The sequence below is a fragment of the Meriones unguiculatus genome, chromosome 1 (assembly GCF_030254825.1).
Source record: "Meriones unguiculatus strain TT.TT164.6M chromosome 1, Bangor_MerUng_6.1, whole genome shotgun sequence".
NCBI classification, from domain to species: Eukaryota; Metazoa; Chordata; class Mammalia; order Rodentia; family Muridae; genus Meriones; species Meriones unguiculatus.
The window spans coordinates 59,982,645-60,008,202 of NC_083349.1; the positions used below are offsets into that span (position 1 = coordinate 59,982,645).

At 52.7% G+C, this 25,558-nt stretch overlaps 2 protein-coding genes across 5 annotated transcripts; one reads left to right on the forward strand and one right to left on the reverse strand.

Annotated features, from left to right (window-relative positions):
* Positions 1–194: 194 nt before the first annotated feature.
* Positions 195–8,514, reverse strand: Poll (DNA polymerase lambda). Of its 2 annotated transcripts, none has more exons than XM_021649899.2 (9): positions 8,472–8,514; positions 7,518–7,653; positions 6,365–6,659; positions 6,017–6,176; positions 5,365–5,682; positions 3,570–3,743; positions 2,840–2,968; positions 1,366–1,534; positions 195–1,024 (listed from the first exon to the last, which is right to left on the reverse strand). In XM_021649899.2, exons 1-9 carry the CDS (start codon positions 8,472–8,474, stop codon positions 660–662), a joined length of 1,749 nt encoding a protein of 582 aa, XP_021505574.1. In that variant the 5' UTR covers positions 8,475–8,514; the 3' UTR covers positions 195–659. The 2 variants fall into 2 exon arrangements, with proteins under 2 accessions (XP_021505574.1, XP_021505582.1); XM_021649907.2 differs by lacking the exon at positions 8,472–8,514 and adding an exon at positions 8,307–8,446.
* A 30-nt stretch (positions 8,515–8,544) lies between these two features.
* Dpcd (deleted in primary ciliary dyskinesia homolog (mouse)) lies at positions 8,545–25,326 on the forward strand. 3 transcript variants are annotated; one of them, XM_060390515.1, is made up of 7 exons: positions 8,578–8,693; positions 10,380–10,500; positions 12,855–12,935; positions 19,150–19,274; positions 19,682–19,815; positions 24,529–24,631; positions 25,039–25,326. In XM_060390515.1, exons 3-7 carry the CDS (start codon positions 12,863–12,865, stop codon positions 25,141–25,143), a joined length of 540 nt encoding a protein of 179 aa, XP_060246498.1. In that variant the 5' UTR covers positions 8,578–8,693; positions 10,380–10,500; positions 12,855–12,862; the 3' UTR covers positions 25,144–25,326. The 3 variants fall into 3 exon arrangements, with proteins under 3 accessions (XP_021505608.1, XP_021505616.1, XP_060246498.1); XM_021649933.2 differs by lacking the exon at positions 10,380–10,500 and having other exon boundaries at positions 8,545–8,693; XM_021649941.2 differs by lacking the exons at positions 10,380–10,500; positions 12,855–12,935 and having other exon boundaries at positions 8,546–8,693.
* Positions 25,327–25,558: the final 232 nt, after the last annotated feature.

Here is a 25,558-nt window from a genome sequence, read left to right on the forward strand (position 1 = left end):
AAGGGAGGACCGAGAGGGGTCCCCTGTGTCTGACTCCGATTCTCTCTCTCCGATTCTCCACCCAAGACCCCATTTTGGGTTCAGGATGTGACTCAGGCAGGCCTGACTAGAAGGCGGCCAGCGCGGTTTCTGGTGTCCTGCTGGGGTGGGGGGCACCAGGTGGGGCTGTGGCAGCTTGTGGACACCAGGCAGGCTGAAGGTCAAGAGCACTTTATTGGGCCCCACGGCCCTCAGAAGCCATCCCCAGAGTCTGGGCAGGCCACCCCCAGCAGGCAGCTCCAGTGGCACAGGAAGTGAGTGGGTGAGGGACTCCCCATGGTTTCCTCCCACCCTGAGGGGTCTAGGAAGATGCTGCACTCACAGCAGCTCCCCCTCCCCATGCCCACAGCCTCTCTGGACTCGAAGCATCTAGTTCAGTCTTGGATGGAAAAGGGAAGCCTGGGTCGTCAGCACAGGAAACTGGTTTGAAGCGAGCAGGCACCCGGATGAGGCTTCGTGAAAAACTGTTACCAGGAGCAGTGCGGAAGTAGAGGGGCAGCGGCCTAATCCTGGCCAGGAGAAGGCTCGCAGGTTCTCAGAATCAGGCTCCCGGCCTGGCTGTCTAGGACAGCTGGTGACAGGGGCACATGGCATCCCTTGTCCCTTCCCCAAGCCCTAGATCACCAGTCCCGCTCGGCCGGCTCTCGGTAGGGCAGGCCTAGGAGCCTGAACACGTCCTTCTCTGTGGGGGTGGGCAGCACGCGTCCAGGCCCCACCTTGACTCCTTGGCTGTTCCGGAACACAGCTTCGCTGAGGGCATGCTCTGACAGGCTCATGCCCTTGGTCTTGGCCAGAGCTCGCATGGAGCGGTTGAAGTGGGCAGAGCCGGTGAAGTAGAGCAGGGCGCAGGCAAACTCACTGTAGGGCACGAGGATGATGTCCAGCCGCCGGTGCCGCCGCCCAGCCCCTGGGAGCCTGCACACACCCAGGTACTTCTGCTGCTGGCCATTCTCCTCCTGGCTCACCAAGTCATCCGTGAGGAACCCTGGCCCGATGCAAGAGACGTCCTAGTAGGGCCGGGAGCCAGCCCTGTCCGTCTAACCCTCTCAGGTTGCCTAACGTTCTTTATTCCCGGCTTCCTCCTAGCGGCGTTGAGCTGAGCACCCCTGCCCCTCTGGACCCAAGTCCTCGTCTACAGAGCGTGGACCCATGCCCAGGTGAGACCCTCCGTCCGCAGGGAGGCTGGGTGCCTGTTCTGCAGTGTCCTTGGTCCCAGGAGAGGTAGGATTCTTGCAAAGACCCTCCCCCATAGCATGTCTCAAACTGAGAACTGGGAGCTGGCTGGCCCCTGCCAGCCTGCTCACCCGAAGGCGGGCGGGCGGGTACCTTGCTGCCGAAGGCTGTCGAGGAGGCGGCTGAAGATGCCCTGGTGGGACCGGCCGTCTGGGTGAGTGAGGAGCACGTCTACATCTCCGCAGGTCACCTTCCCCCGTCGGTACGAGCCACAGGCCACACACAGCAGCCCGGGGCTGAAGGCCTGGGCTGACACCCGGACCTGGGGAAGAGCAGGGAGGACAGGCGGTGGGCCTCTCCCGTACTCACAGAGCCTTTGCCCCAGCCTTATCCCCACGCCTCAGGGCAAGCTGAGGGGCGCCTGGGGTGCGGGAAGGGCAAGCCTGAAGAGGCCCCAGGAAACTGCCTCTGCCTCGGCAGGAGGGCTCCGTGTAAGAGCAAAGGGACACTCCTAGGGTCTGGCCATGACCCACACCCAGTGACCGGGCCTGTGAAGCTCCATTAGTATCAAAGGCCAAGGCCCTGCAGCTCAAGCTGCCTACGAGTTTGGAGCTGATGGCAGTGAGCGGGGGCGGTGGGGAGAAAGTGAGGCACGGAACATCACTGCACCTGTGGGAAGGGGAGGACAGCAGCTGCCTGTGGCCTTCTGGCGGAGGGGGGTGGATGCTGGCCTGTTAGCAGAAGGATCTGAGACACCTAACTGAGGACCAGACCCAGACCTTTCTGGGAGGCCTTTTGCATGCAGATGTAGCCTGCCCCATTGCACTGAGGCTTCAGAGGCCCTGGATACCTCAAGCCTTCTGACAAGCAGTTCTGATAATCCCTTCTGTCCCTTCTTGGGCCTCCCAGGAGAATGGGAAGAGGTGGCCTAGATGAGCACTCCATCAGACTCTCTATAGCAGGAGCCCTCAAGAGGGCAGGCTGCAGTGGGAAGCTGAGCTCCTCCAGTGGGCTAGGGGCTGGTGGCCACCCAGGTATTCTGTGTGCCTGGACACCGAAGATGAGTGATATGTCAGCATGAGCACCGCAGCTTGGTGATGGGTACACAGCAGGGCCTGTCCATCCATCCCACACTGGTCCCACCACTCCTCTGCAGGGCCGCAGGCTGGTTCAGGTTGGCTTAGCTATCACTCAGCAAGACGCTGGGCCAAAGTGAAAGAGTGTGGCCCGCTCACCAGCCTGACTCCCATGCCAGCTGAACAAACAACCCGGATATCCTACTATACCCTTTCTCCCTTGACTCAACACTGTTCATAAACTTAAAAACTTAGTCCCCAGCCCTGAACCAAACCTTTAACTTGGCCAAACTGTATTTCTTGGCCAACTAGAATTTTCTTTTTCTTTCTGTGGTGCAGGTGTGGGGGAGAGGATATGGGTCTTGGGCATGCTCAGTAATGCTCTACCTGTGAAGCACAAATTCAGGCCTTGAGACTTGTGCCTGCCTCCACTCTAGGCTACAGATGCACAGTGCTCATCCTCTCTGACCCTGACACCGTCCCCCACAGGGCTGGCCTGGCAGTGCCTGCCCCCAACCTGACGTCCTTGGTGCTCAGGGAGCTGTGCTTACCGTCCGCTCGATTTCTGCAGCCTCCTCCCTGGGCATGCGGTCCAGGAAGTCATCATAGTGCTTCAAGCCAATGGCCTGCTGAGCAGTCAGGGAGCCCAGGCTTCGGATATCTTCTAGGTTTCGAAAGCCCTGGAAAAAAACAGCCAGAGAGGAGGCTGTGAGGACCCAGGACTAATGAAGTGTGGGGACCAGAAGACACAGATAGACGCCTGTCACAGCGGCTGCCATGGAAGACATACGGCAGGACCAATCAAGTCCAGCCGCTACTCAGTGGGGCAGGCCATAACTGGAGGTGCTGGTCCCTCATTCCTTGGTCTAAAATGGGTCTGGGCTTCACTCCTTCAAACTCCCAAGATGATTCTTGGCATGGCCAAGTTTGGGAGCCATTGTTCTAGATATGGAGCTCAAAGACTGAGCTCCTTAGAAAGTCCCTTACTGGAGTCAGGTAAATCTCTATGAGTTCAAGGCCAGCCTGGTCTACATAGTAAGCCAAAAAAACAAACTAAAACCAGAAAATCCCTTGTTGGTCTGCAGGGCAGAGTAATGTCTGTTCACATGTCAAAGGCACTAAGCCACACAACTGTTCTGGGGACAGGAGAGGACCAAGGTGAACTCAGGAGTCCCTGGAGTTGGACTGGGAAAACACAGGACGCAGGTTCCTGAGGTGGACAGGAAGGGATGTGTGGCAGAGACTCCGCCGCAGAGCAACACTGAAGTGGCTGGGTATGACCTGTTGGTACCACATCTGGGCAGTCTTAGTCCCGGCTCCCCAGATATTGGAAAAGAGCTCCAAGACAGGCACGCTGTCACTGATGTGGTCCAGCTTCCGCAGATGCCCGCTCTCCAGGATCTCCATGATCTTCTCAGCCATCCGCTTGCCGACTCCCGGAATGCTGCGGGCTTCCTAGGAAGTGGCACAGAGGAGGACGAGTGAGAAGCTAGGAGGGGACAGCCAGAGGAGGGGCTTATCTGCCAGACCAGCAACCATAGGGAACCTGTCCTTTGGTGCCCAGACACCAGCAAGAGAAAGGAGAGAAAGTGGCCAAGCATGGTAGTACATGCCTTAACTCCCAGAACTCCTGGAGGCAGAGGCACAGGCAGATCTCTGTGAGTTCAGGCAGGGCTACTAGAGAGACTGTCTCCAAAAGAAAAAGAAAAGAAGAAAAAAAACATGACAAAACCATAATTACAAAATGAGATAGAGAAAATGACAGCTCATCACCATCACAACTGCCACCACCATCATCACAACTATGCACCAACACTGACGGGGGCTCACTGCACCGCACTGACTGGCCGGGGCTCACTACACTGCACTGACTGACTGGCTGGGGCTCATGCACTGCACTGACTGGGGGGTTGGGACTCACTGTACTGTACTGCACTGCACTGACTGACTGACTAGGGGCTCACTGCACTGCACCACACTGACTGGCCGGGGCTCACTGCACTGCACTGACTGGGGGCTCACTGTACCTCACTGACTGGCCGGGGCTCACTGCACCGCACTGACTGACTGGGGACTCACTGTACCTCACTGACTGGCCGGGGCTCACTGCACCGCACTGACTGGGGGCTCACTGTACCTCACTGACTGGCCGGGGCTCACTGCACCGCACTGACTGGGGGCTCACTGTACCTCACTGACTGGCCGGGGCTCACTGCACTGCACTGACTGGGGGCTCACTGCACCGCACTGACTGACTGGGGGCTCACTGTACCTCACTGACTGGCCGGGGCTCACTGCACCGCACTGACTGACTGGGGGCTCACTGTACCTCACTGACTGGCCGGGGCTCACTGCACTGCACTGACTGGGGGCTCACTGCACCGCACTGACTGGCCGGGGCTCATGCACTGACTGACTGGGGCTCACTGCACTGCATTGATTGGGGGCTCACTGCACTGCACTGATTGGAGGCTCACTGCACAATACTGACTGGGGGGTTGGGACTCACTGTACTGTACTGTACTGTACTGCACTGACTGACTGACTGGGGCTCACTGCACTGCACTGACTGGCTGGGGCTCACTGCACCTCACTGACTAGGGGCTCACTGCACTAACTCGGGGTTCACTGTAGCACAGTGACTGGGGACTCAGTGTATGCCATTCTGTGCTACTAGGACCATCTTCTGACCTTGCAATAACACGGTGAATAGCCTGTTATTAATTCCTTTCAAGTGATTGGAAAACTGACAGAGTAAGTAACTTGTCTAGAGTTCCCAATTAATGGGCTCCGAGTCTAACACAGACACCATCCCTGGCTTTAAACTTATCACATAAAAATACTCAGAAGTAGAGGGAACAGTGTAATGAACCCCTAAGTACCATTTCTCAGTCCTAACAATTTTGTTGGTCTGTTTCCACTATTGCTTATTTTTTTTTCTTCTTTTATCAATGTATCTCTGTGTGTAGATCCCCGCCATTATGAAATCTTAACCACTAAATTTGCTGCCCGTGGTGAGTGCTGCCATTAAGCACTAGTTAGTAAAGAGGAGACCTCTTCCCCAACTGCCAAGTACCTGGTAGGAGCTGACAGGCTTGTGGAAGCTCTTGAGGGCATTGATGGCCTTGGCATAGCCCAGGGCCCTCCACTTGTCACCTTGGACGTTGTAGGCTTTTGCCAGCACTTCTAGCTTCTCTGTGATGTGCAGGTTGTAATTGGTTGCCTTCTGGCTTGAGGGCTGTGCACAGACCCACTTATCCAGGGTTCTTGGGGCTGGGTTGAGCCCACCATCTTCCTCAGGGAGGGTCGGGTAGTGCCCACTGATCAAGGCCTCCAGATCTGCTGGGCTAACCTGGGGCCCTTCCCCATCACTGGTTTCATCATCTGAGCTGAGCTGTAAATAGAAGAAACAATAAATCTGTGTGCTCCTCAAAAATGAGGGTTGTTTGGTGGGTAGGCGCCTCCCGCTCTGACTCAAGGAAGAGGCTGCAACCACCGCTCTGGGCTTGTGTCTTCTTCAGTGTAAGGCCATGTTCCCCAGGGCTTCCAATAGAGCCAGCCCTGCCTGGGTTTCCCAGGGGTGTATGGCAGACATGGCCTGGTGGATGCCGGAGTGATGGTAGGAAGAGCTGAGCAGCTGCATAATCAAGACAGACCTAGAACGTTCTGGTTAGCCTCCAGGGCCTTCCACTTCTGTGATCAGGGCCCTGAGCTGGGAGGATCCTCACCTGGGATTGGGTTCCTGGTGGCTTCTCTGCCTTTGGGGGAGGAGACGCAGCTCCGGTGTGAGGAGGGGACACGGAGAGGGCTGTCTGGGGTAGAACCCCCTGGGTGCCTGGAGCAGAAGCATGTTGGCCTGCCTTACCAGGCTGTGGTTGGTCCAAGGACCTAGTGGGCACGGGGAGGTCACAGGCAGTTAGGATATCAGAAGCCTCACCTTCTTTCCCCATCTTTCTTTACACAGAAACCTTGGTTTCCACGTATGTCCAATTTAAAAAGTAGTTGTTTTTGACTAACTCAAGATGGAAACTCAAATGTTCTTAACAAACCCTTGTGAAAGGCTAGGAGCGGCCCACCTCTTGGGGATGGAGAGGCAGAATCCATCTGTGTCCATCAGCCTTCTCTCCTGCAGGCACAAGCTCAGCCAGGCTGACTTCACCAGCTGAGCACCAGCGGGTAGCTGGGGCAGTCTGAGGAGCCGGAGTGCCCGCTGCCAGTCCATGCCTTCATCCACCACAATGTGGGTGACTCCCGGGGCCTGGGCAGGGCAGATCTGGCCACCATGCTGGACAATCTGCTTCTCAAAGAGTTCAGCTCGGGCTCGTCCGATGCCAGTGGGCATGATGTGGGCCCTCAGGGAGCTCAGCCAATCTGTGGAGAGGACATCCAAGCGCTATTACTAAAATAATTTATTATTGCTGTTACTATTGTTTGAGACAGGGTCTCATGTAGCCCAGGCTCGTCTCAAGCACACTATGTAACAAAGGACAACACCTTGAGCTTCTAATTCTCCTGTCTCTACCTCCAAGTGCTGGGATCACAGGTCACTGAGCTGAGAAACTTTCAGATAAAGTCTGAATGAATAGTCTGAAGTCACCTCCCTTCAAAGTAATCATTTTCCTGCCACCCAGAGAGCAAAATGCTTTCAAGGGATTCTACTACAAACATGTAGCAAACTTTCTTTTGTTGTTGTTTTTTTCAAGACAGGGTTTCTCAGTTTTTTGTTTCGTTTTTCTGAGACAGTGTTTCTCAGGATTCGCTTTGTAGACCAGGCTGGCCTGAACTCACAGAAATACACCTGCCTCTGCCTCCCTGAGTGCTGGGATTAAAGGCAAGTGCCACCACGCCCAAATGAGTTTCTCAGTTTGAAGCCAGACTGGTCTACAGAGTGAGTTCCAGGGTAGCCAGGACTACACTGAGAAACCCTGTCTTGAAAAACAAAAAACAAAATCAAAAGATGAAGTGCCAGCTGCAGGTGCTGCACACCTGTAAACCCAGCACTCAGGAGGATCAGGAGCTAAAGGTCATTCTCAACAATACAGCAAGGTCAAGGTTACAACGAGACCCTAAACAAAAGAAGAGGACAGAAACCAAAGCTAACACAAGGTGGGTAAAAAGGAGATTTTGACCCCTGCACAGGTAGGGCCACTTCCGTTTTTCTGGATGAAAAACAACAGGAAGGCTGAGAGTTCAGGTGCATGAGTTCTGAGGTGGGGGGCAGAGGCTCACCTCCAGCTTCTCCAGCCTCCCTTTTGGGAATCTTTGCAAGTGCTTTTGGCGCTGGATCTGCATGAATTTTCTTTCGCTTGGGAAATGCCTTCAAGATACCCTGGGGGTCCATTGAAGTACCTGGATCCTGACCCGTCTGTTTAAGGAGAGATGTCATAAGAAATCCAAAATTGACGGCCGCCCCCAGGCCATTTGGCCTACAGAGATGAGCTTTGAGGGTAACAGATCCTGGGGTCTCAGAAACCCCAGCTAAACTTCAGGGATTTAATCTGAGCATCACACACACCAGCCTTTCCGTGTTAACAGTATTGAGGGAAGTCAGGGAAAGGCTGGGACTATTTTGGGGGCCAGGGGTGGCGATGGCCTTTGGACCTAAGGGAAACAATCTTGGAGGGAGGAGGCCCAGATGATCCAGCCCAGAATCAGCCTCTGCTTCCACTTCCAAGAAACCTTGTTAAAATAACACGGGCTAAGAAAAGGGACTACATCTGTAGGAGAGTCTTCATCTCCCCTAGAGAAGTGGAGTCTGAAGGGCACGCGCACAGGTGGCCTCACGTCGTCTTTCTCTAGCCTCATTGCGCATTCGCGGAGAAGAACCTGGGGGGGGGGGGGGGTGAGGCTTCAGGGAAAACCGTGGGCACGCGTGCACCTGGCCCCGTCGCAGCCTCCTCGTGAGGGAGGCTGTGTTCTGAGCCCGGCAGCTGCAGGGAGGTGGGGGCAGCCGCAGCAGGTGTAGGGTGTAGCAGCCCTCACAGCTGGGAGTGGGCAAGACTGGGGTAGACGACTCACATCCCCCGCTGGCGCAGCTGGCGTGAGTCAGGGACTCCCAGCTGGGGCCAGAACAGTGCTGGTGCTGACACCCTTGAAAAAGCCCTGGGAGCGTCCCCACCCGACCCGGCCCCAGGACCGGTCCGCAGTAGGCCAGAATCTCCCGGCAAAGAGACATAAACTCACCATGGGAGCCAATGAAAACGGATGGGGCGGGAGGGGGGAGGGGAGCGGGGAGGGATTTAAAAGTACGTTCCCAGAACACCTTCCAGGTCATCCGGAAGTGATCGCCAGCCAGGCAGTTGCTATGGCAGTGGCCGGGCGCGTTTCTGGGCGGAGGGAAGATGGCGGTGACTAGCTGGCTGGAGAGTTTGCGGTCGGCGGAGAAGACGGCGCTGCTGCAGGATGGTAACTCGTGCTCCCCGACCCAAGGGCGGGCTCTGGCGCCGCCGACCCCAGGGAGGGCCTCAGTCTGGGTGGGCAGAGCTGGAAGTGTAGCTGGCAGCCGTCTCGCCACCTTCCTGCATTTGCAGAGGAGGAAACTGAGGCCCAGCGAGTCTCCGGTCACCAACCTCTAATTTTCCTTACACCATCTCGCCGCGCTCAGAGTTTTGGTGGTAATTCTCAGCAGTTCATTTTACGCTCAACAGCGTACCTCAGGGCTGCACCAAGAGGCTAATTTCCCGGAGGAAACTGAAATCCAGGGCAAGTTTTAAACAAGACCCAGGTTTTGCAGATAGTCAGGTATAACTGTATCATGACCTGGGACCCCATGCACCTCGGTTTGGGGGTCCTGACGATGATGGCAGCCCAGCGGCATAGAAAGGAGGGACACCAGGGTTATTGGTTGGTTGGTTAGTTAGTTGATTCGTTGGTTGTTTCGAGATAGCATTTCTCTATGTAGCCTTGGCTGTCCTGAACTAACTTTGTAGACTAGGTTGGCCTTGCACTCACAGCGATCCACCTGCCTCTGCCTCCCAGAGTGCTGGGATTACAGGTGTGTGCCTGGGCTTGACACCTGGGTTTTAGATCAACTAACACTATGGATTCTCCATGGACTCTTAATTTGTTAGGACCTCGTTTTCTTCAAGTGTAAAATGAAGTGGGTGGCCGCCACTGCTGTTTCTGAAGTCCGTCCCAACTGTGTTTATAAAGTGGGTTTCTAAGTGTCCTCTGCTCTTCAGGGGAGAGAGAACAAGGCCCAAGGTGCAAATGACTAGGAACAGGAGTTTGAAGCCATGCCTTTCCCCATCCTGCAGCTGGCCAGTGTTAGGTCCCGTGTACTTCAGAGCTCTCTCCCTGACCACTTGGCAGCCAGGGTGAATTAGGTCCGAATTCCTGAGGCTTTGCCGCCGTTAGAGCTAACAGCTGGGGACTTCACATCCACAGGCAGATGCCTGAAGTTTATGGAAACTAAAAGCAGGTGTCATTTGTTCCTAACTGCAGCTCTTAGGGAGGCCTGGACTATGTGCTAGACTAGCAGATAGAAAATAACCACAAACAAACAAAAACAGCCACGTGTAGCTCAACAGCAGCTTGCGTTAATTAGAGGTTGGAGTTTTAGCAAGCAAAGGCTGTAATCTCTGCACTCAGGAGGCTGAAGCAGGAGACCCCAGCTTGAGAGAGAGGGAAGGAGGAAGGGAAGTGAGATATTGTGTGAGATGCTAAGAAAACAGGAAGGTGAACATAAAATGTTCTCTTTGGATAACCACCAAACAAAAGCGGTGATATTTCCAGTCCAAAATAAAATTTTTTTTGGGTGGGGAGGGGCAGGTTTTGAGACAGGGTTTTTCCTCTGTGTAGCCTTGGCTGTCCTAGACTCACATTACAGACCAGGCTGGCCTCAGAACTCACAGAGCTCCACCTGCCTCTGCCTCCCTGAGTGCTGGGATTACAGGTGTGTGCCATTGCGCCCAGCTCCCATGAAGATTTATTAATAGTTATTTGTAAGTGGAGTTGAAGGGATGACTGTGTGTGGAAGAATGGATCACGTGTAGAGGCAAGGGAATCTGGATGTATGGCCAGTTATTGAGGACTAGCAAACGTTACGCGTTGAGAAACAGCCACCATTCAGACACTGGCTTCACTGTCCAGGTGCCAGGATGCGGGGTAAATAGGAATCTCTCTTCTCAAGAGGCTGTCAGAGGAAATGAAGAAAGTGAAGAGATATGCAGAAACTGGGGCATGCTGCAATCTCACGGTGTGCAGATTTGAGGTTTGTCTTTGCTTTATTTTGAGATAGGGTCTTGGCTGGCCTAAAACGTGCTGGCCTTGAAGGCACAAGAGGTCCTTCTGCCTCTGCCTCTGCCTCTGCCTCCCTAGTGTCACACCTGACACAGCTTTTGTTTTTATTGTGTTAAAAAATACATATAGTATAAAATTTGCCGTTGCAGCCCTTTTTAGGTACACAGTGAGGTGTCAGTAAGGGCATTCACGTTGTTTTGCAACTGTCACCACCTTCCAGCTTCAAAACTTTTCATTCTCAAAAGCAGCACTCCGTACCCAGAAAACATGACTCCATACTGGTCTCCCCAGCCCCTAGCAACCAGCCCCTAGCAACCGCCATTCTACTTCTGTGTTTCAGCTAATCTGACTAAGCTAAGAGCTTCATGTAAATGGGATCAAATGGTATTTAATTATGTAAATGGAATCAAATACTATTATTTCACATAGCAAAAGTTTTTCAAGGTTCACTATGTTGTCACTTGTGTCAGAATTTCCTTTTTATTTTTTGTATGTGCTACTGGGGAGGCTGCAGGTTAACCTTGGGTGTCTTTCCCACAGTTCCCACAGTGGGAACTGGTTCTTTCCCTCTATCATGTGAGTTCTGGGTCAGTCAGGTTATCAGGCCTGGCGACATCGTCTTTCACCAGCTCAGCCATCTTGCTGATCTTCACCTCATTTCGAGAGAGGTTCTCTCACCAGTCATGGCTTACTGACTGGGCCTGGCTAGCTGACCAGTGAGCGAGCCCCAGGACCCTTCTGTCCCCAGCTCCCCAGTCATGGGGTTGTATGCAAGTCACTGCCCAGGATTTTGTGTATGAATGCTGGGGATCAAATTCAGCTTCTCATACCTGAGTGGCAAGCTCTGTGCTGACTGCATTCTCTCCCCCAACCTCCTCCTCCTTTTAGAAAGCTATTTCACTGTGTGCGTGCGCGTACGTACGTGCGTGAGCTCCACTATCGAGTCTGCTGGCGGGCACTCTGGTTGCTTCTGCTTTTTGACTGTTGTGAATAATGCTGCTTTGCACATGACTATACTAGTGGATGGTAAAAATCTGCTTTTGTGGCTTTTGGTCAGAGGGCAGTATTTGGGGAGTGTGGTATATTTGTATGTGATGCCTGCGTGTAAGCGTGCAGGAGCATACACCATGTGTCCGCACACAGAGGCCTTAGCAGGCTGCCAGGCGTGTGAAGGCCACAGGCTTTCCCTTCAGCCCTCTGTCACTCCCTGCCCATCGCAGCCTCTCTCACTGAAACAGAAGCTCACCATTTCGGCTTTTGGGACCCGCCTGTCTCTGGCCCGGCATTGCTGGGTTTGCAGGCATGCACAGCCACACCTAGCTATCTGTGTAGGGCACTGAGCTTTCAGGCTTAGTTCCGCATGCCGGCCGAACAAGCGCTCGTCTCTGTGAGCCATTCAGATTGTTAAGGGTGTTGACACCTCGGGCCTGCCAAGAGGCCTTGCAAATTTTGGGGTAAGTTGCCTGAAATAGGAATGAGTCAGGGAAACAGTTTGCCCCAGAGGAGGACGTTACACCAGAGAAGCCACCGTAGGGCACTCTCATTCTTGAAGCTGGTGGAGAACACGCCGGCACAAGCCCCTTTCCTCGGTCCGTCTCTGCTTACCTATAAGAAAAAGGAGAAGTGACACAGCTCTCCCCTTGAGCAAGTGCTTGTGGGCCTGGAGGCTCCCTTGGGTTCTTCAGTCTTTTTAATGGATGGTACATCGATGGTTTTTCATTCTCTCAGCGTTTGAGCTCCTGTTATGTACCAGGTACCATGGCCAATCTTGGGGAAACCATGGACACTCCCCCCCCCCCCCATTCAATGGACGAGACAAGCAATAACCAAAGACTCACGAAAGAGATGTAAACCAAGTGTGTGTCGGGAAGAAAATACATGATGATAGCACCCTGGGCTGTGTGCTAGGAATGGCCTGGGGATGCGGGGGGAGGCAGCGAGGCAGTGTGGCAGTGAGGAAGTGGCTGTCTTGAGAAACAGCTCCGTCAGAGTATACAGCCCTGGGTGCTTGTACCGCTGTCCCGGTGGGGTAGATGCTGTGAGGTAGCCGCAAATGGTGAGGGGCACAGAGGAAGAAGTGACGTATCCTGCATGGACCTTCTACTGTTGGGAAGAGAAGCATAGCTTTGGGAGCAAAAACATGTTCAGAAAAGGGCAGGGAGCCCAGGGCACATCCTAAAGCCACGGTGGCCATGAGTTGGCCTCTGGCAGAGGTTCTGGGGGCTGTTGCTGTTTTGGGGAGGGGAAGGGGTGTAGCCACCTCAGTCTGCAGGGAGCAAGGCAAAGGGAGACTTTGAGGTAAGGTGCTCTCTGCTCTGTGTGTAGGGAAGAGGATGGTGCACTATTTGTTCCCCGACGGGAAGGAAATGGCGGAAGAATACGATGAGAAGACGAGTGAGCTGCTTGGTAAGTGTGGGTTCCCAGGGGACCCTCAGCAGCTCGTGGGGCCGTGGAGATCCTTAGGCTTGAGGGGGACTCGGCATGCAGCGTGCACGGTAGGGAGAGGGAGGTCCTTGGGGCAAGACTGCTCTGAGAAGAGTGTGGAGTTCCTCGCCGGGCGCAGCTCGCCCCCACCTCTTCAGGCGGGACTAGTAGCCTCACAAGAAACCACTGGAAATGTGCACCGCAGAGGAGGCTGTGGAGAGGAGAGCAGGGGCAGAGGCAAGGCTTGTACTGCAAGCCTTGTGCTTGCTTGTTCTCTTGCTTCCTGAAGCCTCACCACAAGGGCAAGCAGATGTGGCAGCTTCTGACTTTGCCTCCTGGACGACACCCTGACACCTTATTAAATATGACCCTCACCTTGAGGAGTGATGCAAAGTGGTGATTTTGCGGCACTGTTGTTTTTCTTCCCGCAGATTCCCCCTCCTTAAGAATAGGCTCATAAATAGGAGTTCCAGCTCGGATTTCAGGGGATTATTTGATTTGCCCATTCTCTGTTCCCAGGTATGCACATCAGCATTAACTGACTTCCCAGAGCTGGGTGCCTGGGCCTGTGACCCAGGGCCTAAAGCTGTCTGCCGTGGGAGCTGGTTTCTTTATTAAGTTGCACCTGAAATGCTAAGACCAATGATGGAGCCACAGGCTGGGTTATTTTCTTGTCTTTAGTCTTGACTTTCATTTCTTCCTGGTCTGATCGACAGGTAGTATTGGCGAGGGAATTTCTTTTTCCCTTTTCCTGACAGCTCATAAATGTCTCGAACTGACAACACGGGTTATCCTGGTTTGCATATTCCTCAGTCTCCAGTCTTAAACCGTGTGTGTCCTGCGCATGCTCAGCTGCTGAGAAGTGTTGATCCCTGCTTATTATGAGCTGCTTGGGCTCCAGTCCCCATGGTTTAGTCTGGCGCTATTAAAAATCTTGATGTGTTTAGCATATGACACTGATTCGTTGGAAACCAATACAGTAGTAATATCCTCACAATGCATTGTAATTTATAGTGCTCCCAGGGGGTGACAGCCTTGGAATGCCTAACAGGGGAGAACTTATGAAAGCAGAGGTCACGTGAGCTAGCCACTACCGTTACCCGCCTGCCCAGCCACAGCTCCTGCCCAGCCCCTCCTGTCGATCCTTTTCTCCACACAGCAAATAAAGCAGGTAGAGCTGCAGAGACCATAAAAAATAGACAAACCCAGCCCCTTTGCCGTGCCTGGTCGTGATAATTAAAATTAAGAACAAGGCCAGCGTTCTTTCCATAGCACTGTATGCCCACGCTGACCTTCCACTTCTGGCGGTGACAGCTTGGGCTAGGCCGTGGTGCCTTCAACAGTCTTTTTAACAGCAAGAACGGAGGAGAGCCATGGTTCACCATTTGGCTGATTTACCAGCAGTGACAATTACATACTGAGCATCATCCCCGGGCTTCTCATGAGTTACTTCTTGTGATCATATTCATGTAAGCCCTGTGACACAGGCGCTGATGCCCCCGTTTTACAGGTGAAGGAGTGAGGACGTGTTGAAAATGACAGAGCTGGATGGTGCCTGAGCCAGACTTGGCCTGGCTCTGTCCCAAGAAGCGTTTGAACATCAATGTGCAGTGGTGCAGTGGTGTAGTGTGAGAGCTGAAAGTGTTCAAATCCTGCTCGCTTTATTTTGTCTTTGTTTTCTCGAGACATGGTCCTCCCGTGTAGCCTGGAACTCACCGTACATCCCAGCTGGGCCTCTTAAAGCTGCGGTAGAAGGATGAGCTATCAAGCCCAGCTCAGATCCTTTTCTTATTATTTTTTATCTCCCCTAGCCTCCACCCAGCTGCCTTGCAAGGTACTGTCCAATATTAGTTTCTGTTCGTTTGTTTGTTTTTGAGACAGGATCTCTGTACATTACCTAGGCTGTCCTCAAACTCATGGGCTCAAGTGGCGCTTAGGCCTCATTTCCCAATAAGCAGGACTGCAGGCACATGCCACCATGCCTGGTTATTAACGTAGACACAATCACAGTTCCGGGACTGGCCTGTGCTTGTGCATACTATAAAGTAAAATATGGATATAGTTTTTTTCAGCAGTATGTGAAATGGTTCCTATTTTTTTCTGCAGCAAATATACAAATTTGATAATTGGTCAGACAGGTTTTCTGTTAGAAAAAAAAAAAAGCTAGAAAGTAATTTACAGAGGAGGAATTGCCAGTAGGTGTGCATCTGTCTGGGACAAAGTTCTCCAGTCGGTGTTAATAAGCATGTTAGTGTCATCTTTTTTCCTATTCTCTCGGGGCTATTCATTCCCACCCCCCACAACGAACGCTGTATGTATTCATAGAGGAAAAAGCTGAAGGGCCTTGTAACAATGATCGGAACATCAAACCAACCCCCAGAAGAACACAGCGTGTCCAGGGGGCCCGAGGCTGAAGGGCAGACCGTCCCCCAGCGATTACATTTGGATTACCTCTTAATCTGCTTTGGTATTTGACCGCCAGCCTAACCACCACAGGCCGCATTTGGAGGATATTGAGTACTTTCATCCCCAGGCACTTCAGCGGCTTTATAAATGACCCACTCGATTCCCTTCAGCCTCCTCTGGGATGGGCCACAGCAGCTGTTTAATAGCCACATAGCAATGTTGCAGTGTTTTAGGGCAGAAAAGAAGAATCCTGCATCCAGTTTAAGCTGCAGGGAGTATTTAGGAAAGGGGAATGTAATTATCCGTGTTGGAAGTGGGCCAAGCCTCCAAGCTTTGGGGAAAGAGGCCTTTAGGACCTCCACTTTCCAGCCCACCTGAAAGATGGGGTGCTTTCATCAGTCTGGGGTATCAGCCCGCTTCCTGCTGACTTGGGAAAAGGCCCCTGGGCATTGCCCCTTGAAACATTTCCCTTCACTGGGTCACTGGGAGTCTCCTTTTCAGAGACTGGCCCTGACTCAGCCGGGGAGGTGACAGCGTCCCAGGTTGCTGCCTTTCCCACACCAGTTTGGGTTTAACATATAATCAAATCAGAGCGGCAGCAGGTGGAGACAGTCCTCTGTTGATGCAGGAGATGTCCTTGAGTGCAGGAACAAAGACGAGACCAGAAAACCCAAGGCTGTGGTTTGCACTCATGTCCACATGCATGGGAAAAGTGAGGACTTCAGAATCTTTCCCTGAATCTTGCCTCTTGGAGGTTGGAAAGGGAAACCTCTGTGTTGTACTCTAATGAAGAATATAATTCCCCAAGGTGTTAAAATTTTTTTTAAAGTGAGACAGCCAAGAATGCCAAGCTCCCGTGACCTTGAGGAGCCTTGAAGGTGAGAAATGAATTTCCCTTCTAGGGAAGGTTTCTGTGGCAGACTGAGCTGCCATTCCTTAAAGCAGAGTAGGAGGGGACTCCCGCAGTGGTTCTTGCTTCCAGGGACCATACTGGTAATGCCCCTGGGGCAACAAGTTCAGCCCACGCAGGGCTGTTGCTTCTCTAGCCCAGGGAGGTAGTAATCCATGCCGCCCCCTCAGATAACCAGACCTGGCCTTTAATGGCTAACACATAGAAATGGAAACCAGCACGCTGATGCACACCTTTAGTCCCAGCACACGAAAGCATGAGGCTAGCCTCATCTACACAGCATGTTATGGGACAACCGGGACTACATAGAGAGACCCTGTCTCAAAAAAAAAAAGGGAAAGAAGTGCTGAGGAGCCCTTGGGAATGATGTTGCATCTGCTTAGAGTACCTAAAGACTTTGGTTAGCTCTTTAGTGATGACTGAGTTCTGGATATGTTTCCTTTTAAGACAGGATTGTTATCTAGCCCAGGATAGCCCAGGAGGCTATACCTCCATCCTGCCAGCCTTCTAAGTAAGTGACACCATGATCAGTAGACCTGAATTTTAACTGTTGCTTGCAAACAGATCTCCCTGTTCCCCAGTAATTCTTTATACTCGGTCCCCTGGAGAATAGACCGGGAGTTGGGGAGGGCATGGAGAGTGGGCAGGTGGGGAAGAATGCCTCCTCAATAAACAAGTCAAAGGAAGGCTGTTAGACTAGGCGGCTCCTGAGCGAACTTGCTCCTGTGGCGAGTGTGTTCTGCCGTATAATCGGTGGTTCTGCCGGGCAGCACTTGGAAGGCAGAGGCAAGTGGATCTCTGAGTTCATGGCCAACCTGGTCTACACAGCGAGTTCCAGGACTGTCAGCATTACACAGTAAGACCCTATCTTGAAAAAGCTGACTGGTCTCGGGTGTTGGGTAGTCCTGCCCTGCCACGTGAGCTGTCCCCCGGGACTGCTGTCAGCATGTCTGGGGAAAAAGTAATTTCCTGCCTTATTTTCTTCTCTATGTAGCTGCTGCTGGGTCTCCCTCCCCCTTTTCCTTTCCAGCGCTAAGGATCAAACTCACAGTCCCTCGCACATGCTTGGCAAAGGCTCTCCCACTAAACTGCACAGCACTGTGTCCATGGTTCGAGGATCCAGGCGTGAGCTTCGCTGGTAGGGAGCAGGCTCCATCAGCTTGTCATAGTAAGCTGCTGCCAGGAGGCGTCTGTCACTTGTTTGCAGCTGTGACAGAGACCCCAGAGGCTGGCTTCCAGTTAAGCGAGGTAGCTAGGTGGCTAGGTTTGCATACACTCCTGGTTAGTCCATTCACTTAGGGAAGTATTTGTGGACATAAGAAGGTGCCTAGAAAGCATATTTCCAAGTTTTACTCTTCCTTATTAATTTTCATTATAAACTTGCAAATGTGTTTCTAGGGAGAATTTTGGCCCTAAGATGTAATAAAGCCACACTGCAGAATGCAGCAGACCTTGTAAAAAGCCCGTGTTCAAAGGAAAGTTCTAATTTTACATGACGCTTCTGTGTTCGGCTTTTGTGCCCACAGCAGTGGCTCGTGCAGGATTGGCCCAGCTGAAGCCTGTAGGCCTGACGCTGCCCCCTTCCGCCCCACCCTGAAAACAGACCCACCCCTGGCAACAGCTGTGGTAGTCCACCTGACCTTTCAGAAGCGGCAGGATTTCCACAACGGCTGCCCAGCTCCAAAGCACCAGGCTTCTTACTGCAACGGGAAGGAGAGGGAAGGGTGGAGGGGGGGATCGGGGTAAAACCTCCACTCCATCAGCCAGGAGCACAGGGCTGAGTGGGGCTCACCGAAATCCTGGCAGTTTCCCATAATGCCCACAGAACCCACGTCTGGATTTATGATTTCCAGAGTATGTGTGTCTTATTTTAAAAGACAAAGAACAACGGGAAAGACCAGGCCTAGTGGCACAGCACGCATGATGCTGAGCCAGGAAGGTCGTCCTGAGAGCAGCAGCAGCCTAGGCCACAGAACGAGTTTTCAGCACAAAACAAACCTAAAGGGGAGAGGCCAAAAACAGCATCAACAACAAAAAAGTCTTTTGCAAATATATGAGCTGTAAAACGTGGGAAAGTAAAGACTGTTATGAGGATCCATTTTACAAAACAAACACAGAAAACCCTACATTTAGTTAATGCATTTAAAATGTAGCGAACAAATACAAGATGAGCATATAAAACAAAGAAGTAAACTCGCCAGAATACAACATGTGCCTAGATTTGATTTGTTGATGGCGACACTAGAAGTTGAACCTAGCCCTTGGGGAAACTATTGCTGAGTTACACCCAGCTCAGGATTACATTTAAACACGACTTTCGGGCTGTAATGGGTTTTGTTGTTTTAAGCCAGGTGTACCTGAAATAGATGAATGTCTTTATTTGGACTTTCTGAATCATGAGACAAATCTGGACAACAGCTTTCACGCAATTCATCTTTCCTTTGCATAGTTTTTTAGGGGGGAAAATGCGTCCAAAGGTGGGTGTGCTGGCGCAGCTGCAATGCTAACACCTGAGGCCAAGGCAGGAGGAGGAGTTGGAGAACAGCCTGGGCTGCTGGTCAGACGTCTCAAGCAACAAACCACAGCTAAGCTTGCATTAGGAGACTCAGATTTCCTGTGGGTAGAAACGGCCTTCTTGGCTCCTTGCCTTCTACTGGGTGCCACGCCCATGCCTCCCAGAGCTGACTGCCCACCTTTAAGGTGGACTTTGTAAGCCTTCTGCTGCTGAAATGCCCCAGTTTTGTCTCCCAGCTTCCTCCATTCCTGGCTCAGATGCACGGGGCTCAGACCAAAGCCCCGGCTTGTCCTGCTCCAGTTAGCCAAGGTCCTGTCAGATTTGGCAGGAAAGAGCTTTAATCCATTCCTTGTTTCTCTCCCCAGTGAGAAAGTGGCGTGTGAAAAATGCCCTGGGAGCCTTGGGCCAGTGGCAGCTTGAAGTGGGAGAGCCAGCGCTCTCAGGAGCCGGGAGCCTGGGATCTGAGCTCATCAAGGAGAGTAATGCCAATGTACGTCTGTCCCGTTTCTTATGGGGATTAGGGGGAGCTTTGTGACCCCTCAGGGCAGGAACCATGATTTGTTAACCACTGAGCCACACTAGGTTTGTGTGACCATCCAAAGGGTTTATTCTGGCCCTTCTAGGTCAAGGCCTCCAGGCCCCGTATGTCACAGCAAAAGCAACTGTTTCAGGGGAGCCATGGAGAAGAGCAGAGGGCTTCCTTCCTGTCTGGCTCTGCGTAGAGCCCAGGGAGGGAAAGGAGTCAACCCTTCATACCTTTCCCCAGGAATGGTCCTTGATAAACTAGGTATCATAGCACATGCTTATAATCCCAGAACATGGGGAGAATCAGAAGTTCAAGGTCGTCCTACTGCATATTGAGTCTAAGGCCAGCCTGGGCTGATTTGCTTTTCACAGCCCATCTTCATGCGCAAGGACACCAAAACAAGTTTCCAGTGGCGGATTCGAAATCTCCCCTACCCAAAGGATGTGTATAGCGTCTCTGTGGCTCAGAAGGAGCGCTGTGTCGTTGTTAGGACGACTAACAAAAAGTGAGTAGGGTGTGCGAGCTGGGGTAGAGTGGCATGAGGTCTGAGGCTGCCCCTGACCTGGGAGGCAGGCTGAACGTAAACCTCAGGGAGCTGAGGGTGTGTGAGGTACCCGTGCAGGGCTCCGTCACGTAGGAGAGCTCCAGCTGGCTTCTGCCTTGGCTCCTGGCCGCCACTGGAGCTCATGCGACTGTCTGTTGAATGAATGGGGGTTTAAGGGAACCACATGACCGTTAACTTGCAATCTGGTAGTTTTGTGCTAAGGTAAGACTTGGCCTGGTGAACTTGGCTTGGTGACCTCACGCGTTGGCAGGGAGCCGTGTCCTGGAAGGCATACATGGGTGGCAGTCTGAGCCCACAGTGTCAGACTGCAGCGCTACGCTCCCTGGACTAAGGGAAAGTGGGCTGACGTTCGGCTCGCAGAAATCTCTGGAATTCTGCCTCAGATTCCCTTTGTCTGCTGGGTGAAGGCAGTGAGTGATAAGGTCTGAGAGAAGGTGGCCAAGGTGCGATCACATTTGGGTTTCTGATGCCCTGACTAGTCACAGTTGAAGAGCCTGGAAATGGATCCATCCACCCTGAGCTGGAGAGAGTATGGGGCCAACTCTAAACTGGAGCTTCATTTTGGGAGGGTCTTTGGTTTTGTTTTACCTCCTCATTCACAAGCTGCTGAACTACCCAGCTTGCTGGGTACAGGGCCTAACCCCATGTACCATTCGCCACTTTACAGAGTGCTCCCTGCCCGCCGCCCCCCTTCAGGTGGTCAGGTCTGGTGGTCTCCCTCAGTCTAAGAGGCCTTCCTACAGGGAAGCAGGGTACCACCCAGCCACCTCCAGAGTAGCCCTGGGTCCCAGCTTCCTCTTAGCAGCCCCATACCCTATCACTTTGGCAGGGTTAAAGGGACAAGGGAAAGGGCAGAGATGAATGAATTAATTTCAGGATTATTGCTGTACATGCAGCCAGCAGCCCCTGTAGTGGACCTTGTCTATAAATATAAAGTCATAATAATAAGGGTTTACGTTTATAAAGCACACTGAAGTCCTCAGATAAAAGGCAGTTTATTCCCGTTATTGTTCTCATCATTAACAGGAGTCGGTGCCTAAAGTGGAATTTAGCAATTTCAGACAACAGAGAAATTGCCTGTAGGAAAACAAACTCTGTGCTTCAGCAAGCATTCCCTGGTGTAAGAGGCCCTGGGTCCAAACTGAGAACAAAAGTGCTTCTGATAGCACTTGAATCTGCAGCTTAGCACTTTGTGGAGTTGGCTGCTGCCTCTTTTTTGTCCCCCAGAGGTCACTGTCGAATACAGATATCAGGCAGAAATGTGATTACAAGCAAGTGCTAGAAGAGAGGCTAGCTAGCTCACCAAAAAATTCATGTGTGAGCAGATCCTCTGGGCCCGTCTCTTGCACACGTATGCCATCTATGCCGTAGGTGGCGCTGTTGGCCAGGGGGCCGAGGCTAGTGGGGCATTCCAGCACCCCGTGGCAGGGGTTGGGGACACTGTTGAGATGCTAGTGAGGACAGGGTAGAATGAGAGTGGTACCCTAGCAAGAGGGCTCCCCATAAAGGGGGAAAAGCGGTGTTTTGGTGCTCACATTGATACCGAGTTTCTGAGTCCTAACCACGCTCAGCCCTGCCCCCTGCAGGTCTGGTCAGTTAGGAAGCTACAGAGGCCTCCAAACCCAACCAGCCCCTTCCTGTGCCTAATGGGAGTGTCTGCCTTCGACCCAGAGAAACACAGTCTGTGCCTGTGCTCTCAGTCATCAAACATGACACAACAGTGTTTTACGTGCACAGGCTTTAATTTTTTTCAGAATGCTTTTAAAATCTCTTTCCTGGTCATTATACAATGCAGAGGCAGACAAAAAACACATTTGCTCTTATCTATACATTAATGGTCGTAGGAACACAGAAAGTCAGCACAAAGTGAGCCGAGGAGAACAGTGTGGCCTGCTAGCTCCATTCCTAGGCATCTTGAGTGCACGCTTTTCTTGGGTTCTGCCTTTGTTCACCTGGAAGTGTGCCCCCACTTTAATATTGTAGAATGTGCTTCCCAGCCACAGCTACACAGTTAGTTGCCTTGTTGGTGCCTGCCTGGCCCCTGCGCTTGAAGAAGTTGATTCCACTGTCTGGTGGTCCTTGGCCTCAGCATTAACAGGATGAGTCGGGGAAGGAAGAGACTGTTTCTGTGGCTCCTGTGCGGTACCATCTGGTTCTGATGAGACTATCTGGATAAAGATGGCTCCACACCTCAGCCTGGAAGCTGGCAGCGGAAAGATGGAGTCTGCTGGACTGGGAAGACACAGGCTTAAACCTAGCCTCTGCCATGTGTCAACTGTGGTATTTCGGCCAACTTCTCACTTAGGCGAAGCATGCTTACACCACCTCATGGGTTCTTTGAGTAATCTGACATCAGATTCGTGCACCCTGTACTATAGCCACGGTGCTGAAGAGACACTGGCTGCCTTGACCCTGACGATGCTCTAACTGCTAGTCATGCTTGTAAGCATGACTAGCAGACAAGCCTCAGTGGTCAGATAACTTGTGCCCAGCCACCCAGTGGGACTCCCTTTGGGAAGCCTCCGAGTACCTTGAGTGTGGGCCTGTTCACTATGACTCTAGGGGCAGCAGAAAGTAGGGACATGGTGTGCCCGGCGCCTGACGTTTGAGCTTTACCTGCTGCTACTCTGAGGGCAGGACTGGCTGGGGACCTCTCTGGATCCCTGCCAAGCCAATGTGCAGGCTAGAGGCGTGGGAGGCAGGGATTGCAGAACTGACCACAGCAGTCTAACTCCACCCCAGCTCTCCCTCAGGGACTTTCCCTGAACCCTCTCTGCACCCTTCTCCATTCATGGTGGGAGGGAAAGGGTGAGGGGTCCCAAGGAACTGGCCAGGGACACAAGTAGAGCAGGCCGAGAAGACACTCTGCCAGAAGCACAGTGGTTCCTGCCATCCAGGCGCTGGTGAAAATCTCAAGTTTGGTTATTGTCTTGGCAAACCCCAAGATGGGTAGGTGAATACGGGATGGCCATGCAGAGAGGGCAGGCTCTGATGTCAGGACTCTCTAGGGAGAGATTGCTTAACCTCACCCAATAAACAGTCCATAGATGTAAACCAGAACCAAGCCTCTCAGGCCTGTGCTCCCTAGATGAGTGAGTGGCAGGAGTAGGGTAAGGACAGGGGCAAGCCATACCCCCCTAAGTTCCCATGAAGTTGCCATGGGGGGTGCTGGGGTGGGGACAAACCCTGGGCTGCTTCTCCATTGGCCCTGCCTGGGAGTGGGTGTGGGAGGTGCTTCTCAGCTGGGTCTGCTTTCTGTGTATATTTGCAAGGAAGATGTTAACACTTCCTAACCGGCCTTTGTGTTCACCTAATCTCTGCTGTTTAACCTTTGACCCCCTGCTATTATCAGCGTCTGCCACCTTTGCGGGCCAGACCAGGGCCCCAGGAAAAGCCCTCACTCAGCCTGTTGGCTAGGAAGAGGATGAAGCAGGCATTCCACCCTGTTGCAGGCAGATGGATCGCCTTTCCCTGGGGCAGAGCTTTGGAAAAGAAAGCAACTTGGCAGTACCATTAGGATCCCCAGCCCCCACTCCTTTTGAACTGTCAGTCTTTAAATAAACATTCTTTTCCTGCGCTGGGTCCCAGCACCTTGGTGGGGAGAGGGGAACCTGGGAAGAGAGCCCCCCCACCAGCCTCTTCTGAACTGAGGGATTTGGGCAGGGAAGACAGGCCAGAAGCACTGCATTGATGTCAACTCTGAGTCCCCAGGGCATCAGGGCTTTTGAAGTGGACTCAGTGTAGCTGTCACCACAAGGGCCAGGTCCCTCTGAAGTATTAAAAGCCATTCTCTCTGGGCTCTTCTCTTGAGTTTGTTTGTACCTGCCCGAGGCATTTCCCTCCTCAGCCCACACAGCCTCTCCCTCTGCAGAAAGGGATGCCTTGTCCAGGTGAGGACTTTAGCAGCCCCTGGCCAGTGCCCAGCCCACATGCCACCAAGGAAACTGCCAAGTGAGGCTGTTTAGGCTCTGGCCTAATAAGCATCAGGCGAGGATCAGGCATGAGAAAATCTCTGGTCCTGTCTCCTACAGCACTGACAACTGCCCAGGAAGGCAGGGGCGTCTTACCTCCCTCTCAGCCACACTCCCCTAGGGATCTGCTACCTGGTTGGTTTTGTTCTTGCTATATATGTGAGAATGGAGAGGTGGGATCCTGAGGCCAGGAAAAGGGTCCAGAGTCTGAGACCTAGGTTCCTTTAGTCTTCCCATAGAGAGAGTGCTCGCTTGGTGGTGTACTTTGTCTGGTTTTAATACTCATTTTAGTGAGGCATTGAAAGTGACCCAGTCTTTCAGTGCGGTCTCATGTAAGTAGTGATTGTACTGCTTTAGGGAAACAGCCCTAGACATCCTACCGATGCTCGTTAGGATCAGCATCGCATTTTCTGGTGTCCCCATGAGGCTTGTGATGCTCTTTGGATAGTTGGAAGTGGTGGCCCTGCATGGTGAGTCACACTGACGCCTGGCCCTGCTCACCTCTGGTTGGCCTGGCCGTAAGGCCACCACTGTCCTTTTGAGTCTAAAACCACAAACTCAAAAACAGGCTGTTCTTGTGGGTTTCTCTGTTTGCTCTCTAGCTGTAGAGAAAGTTGGGGAGAGCTGTGTTCTGTCAGGGTTATTGTGCTGGTTCCCTAGTAGCCTCTTGGTGTCCCCGCAGATACTACAAGAAGTTCTCCATTCCTGACCTGGACAGACACCAGCTTCCTCTGGACGACTCTGCGCTGAGCTTTGCTCATGCCAACTGTACCCTGATAATCTCTGTAAGATTTGCCCAGCCTTGGCGTCGGGCAGAGGTTTCTCTCCCATCACCCATGTCCCTGACTCCAGGCATCCCGAGCCCTTAGTGTGCTTGCTGGAGAACAGGCATCTCCTACTCATCTGGGGGGGAAGGAGTGGAGACTGTGGATGCCAAGAAAGGCATCCACACCACAATGCTCACGGGGTAGGGGTGGGGGGAAGAGGGCAGAGTATGATGGGGAAGTGGTAGTCATCACAGGACTCGGGTTGCCATCTTGGGCCTGCTCCTCCCCAGCCATAGGACCTGAGCAAATCCTTCAGACCTGCACACCCAGCTTTCCTCAAGTACGGGGAGGACCACGAGCCAGAGGGGATGTGTGGCGGCAGGGGCTTGCAACTGAGTTGTTTTCTCCCTGCTTCCCCTCCACAGTATCAGAAGCCAAAGGAGGTCATGGCAGCTGAGTCAGAGCTACAGAAAGAGTTAAAGAAGGTAAAGACAGCCCACAGCAGCGATGGGGACTGTAAGACCCAGTAGCTGTCCTGGGCCTTGCACCTGCAGTGTGGAGGAGCCATGAGACTTTCAGGCTTGCTCATTTCTGGCACGGGCAGCCTCTTGTCTCGTGAGAACTACAGCGTCCACAGAGCTGGATGCCGGAGCACAGCCCACTTCTGCCCGTGGCCTTGTTACTGAGTAAAGTCATTTGGAGTTGCTTTAAAAGGACTGCCCTTTATCTCCCTTTGTATGCTGCCCATCTCTGGGTAACCTGGCCTTCCTAGGGAAGGTGCTGGCGTGACAGCCGCCCCACCACCCCATCCTGGGGACACAAGCCTTCCAGCTGAAGGGACGGAAGAGTGGGGACATGGCTGGACACCTTGTCAACTCCCTTGTGTTGGCTTGCTAAGGCAAATGGCTCAGAAAAAACTCCCCTGAGGTAGGTGTAGGCAAAGGG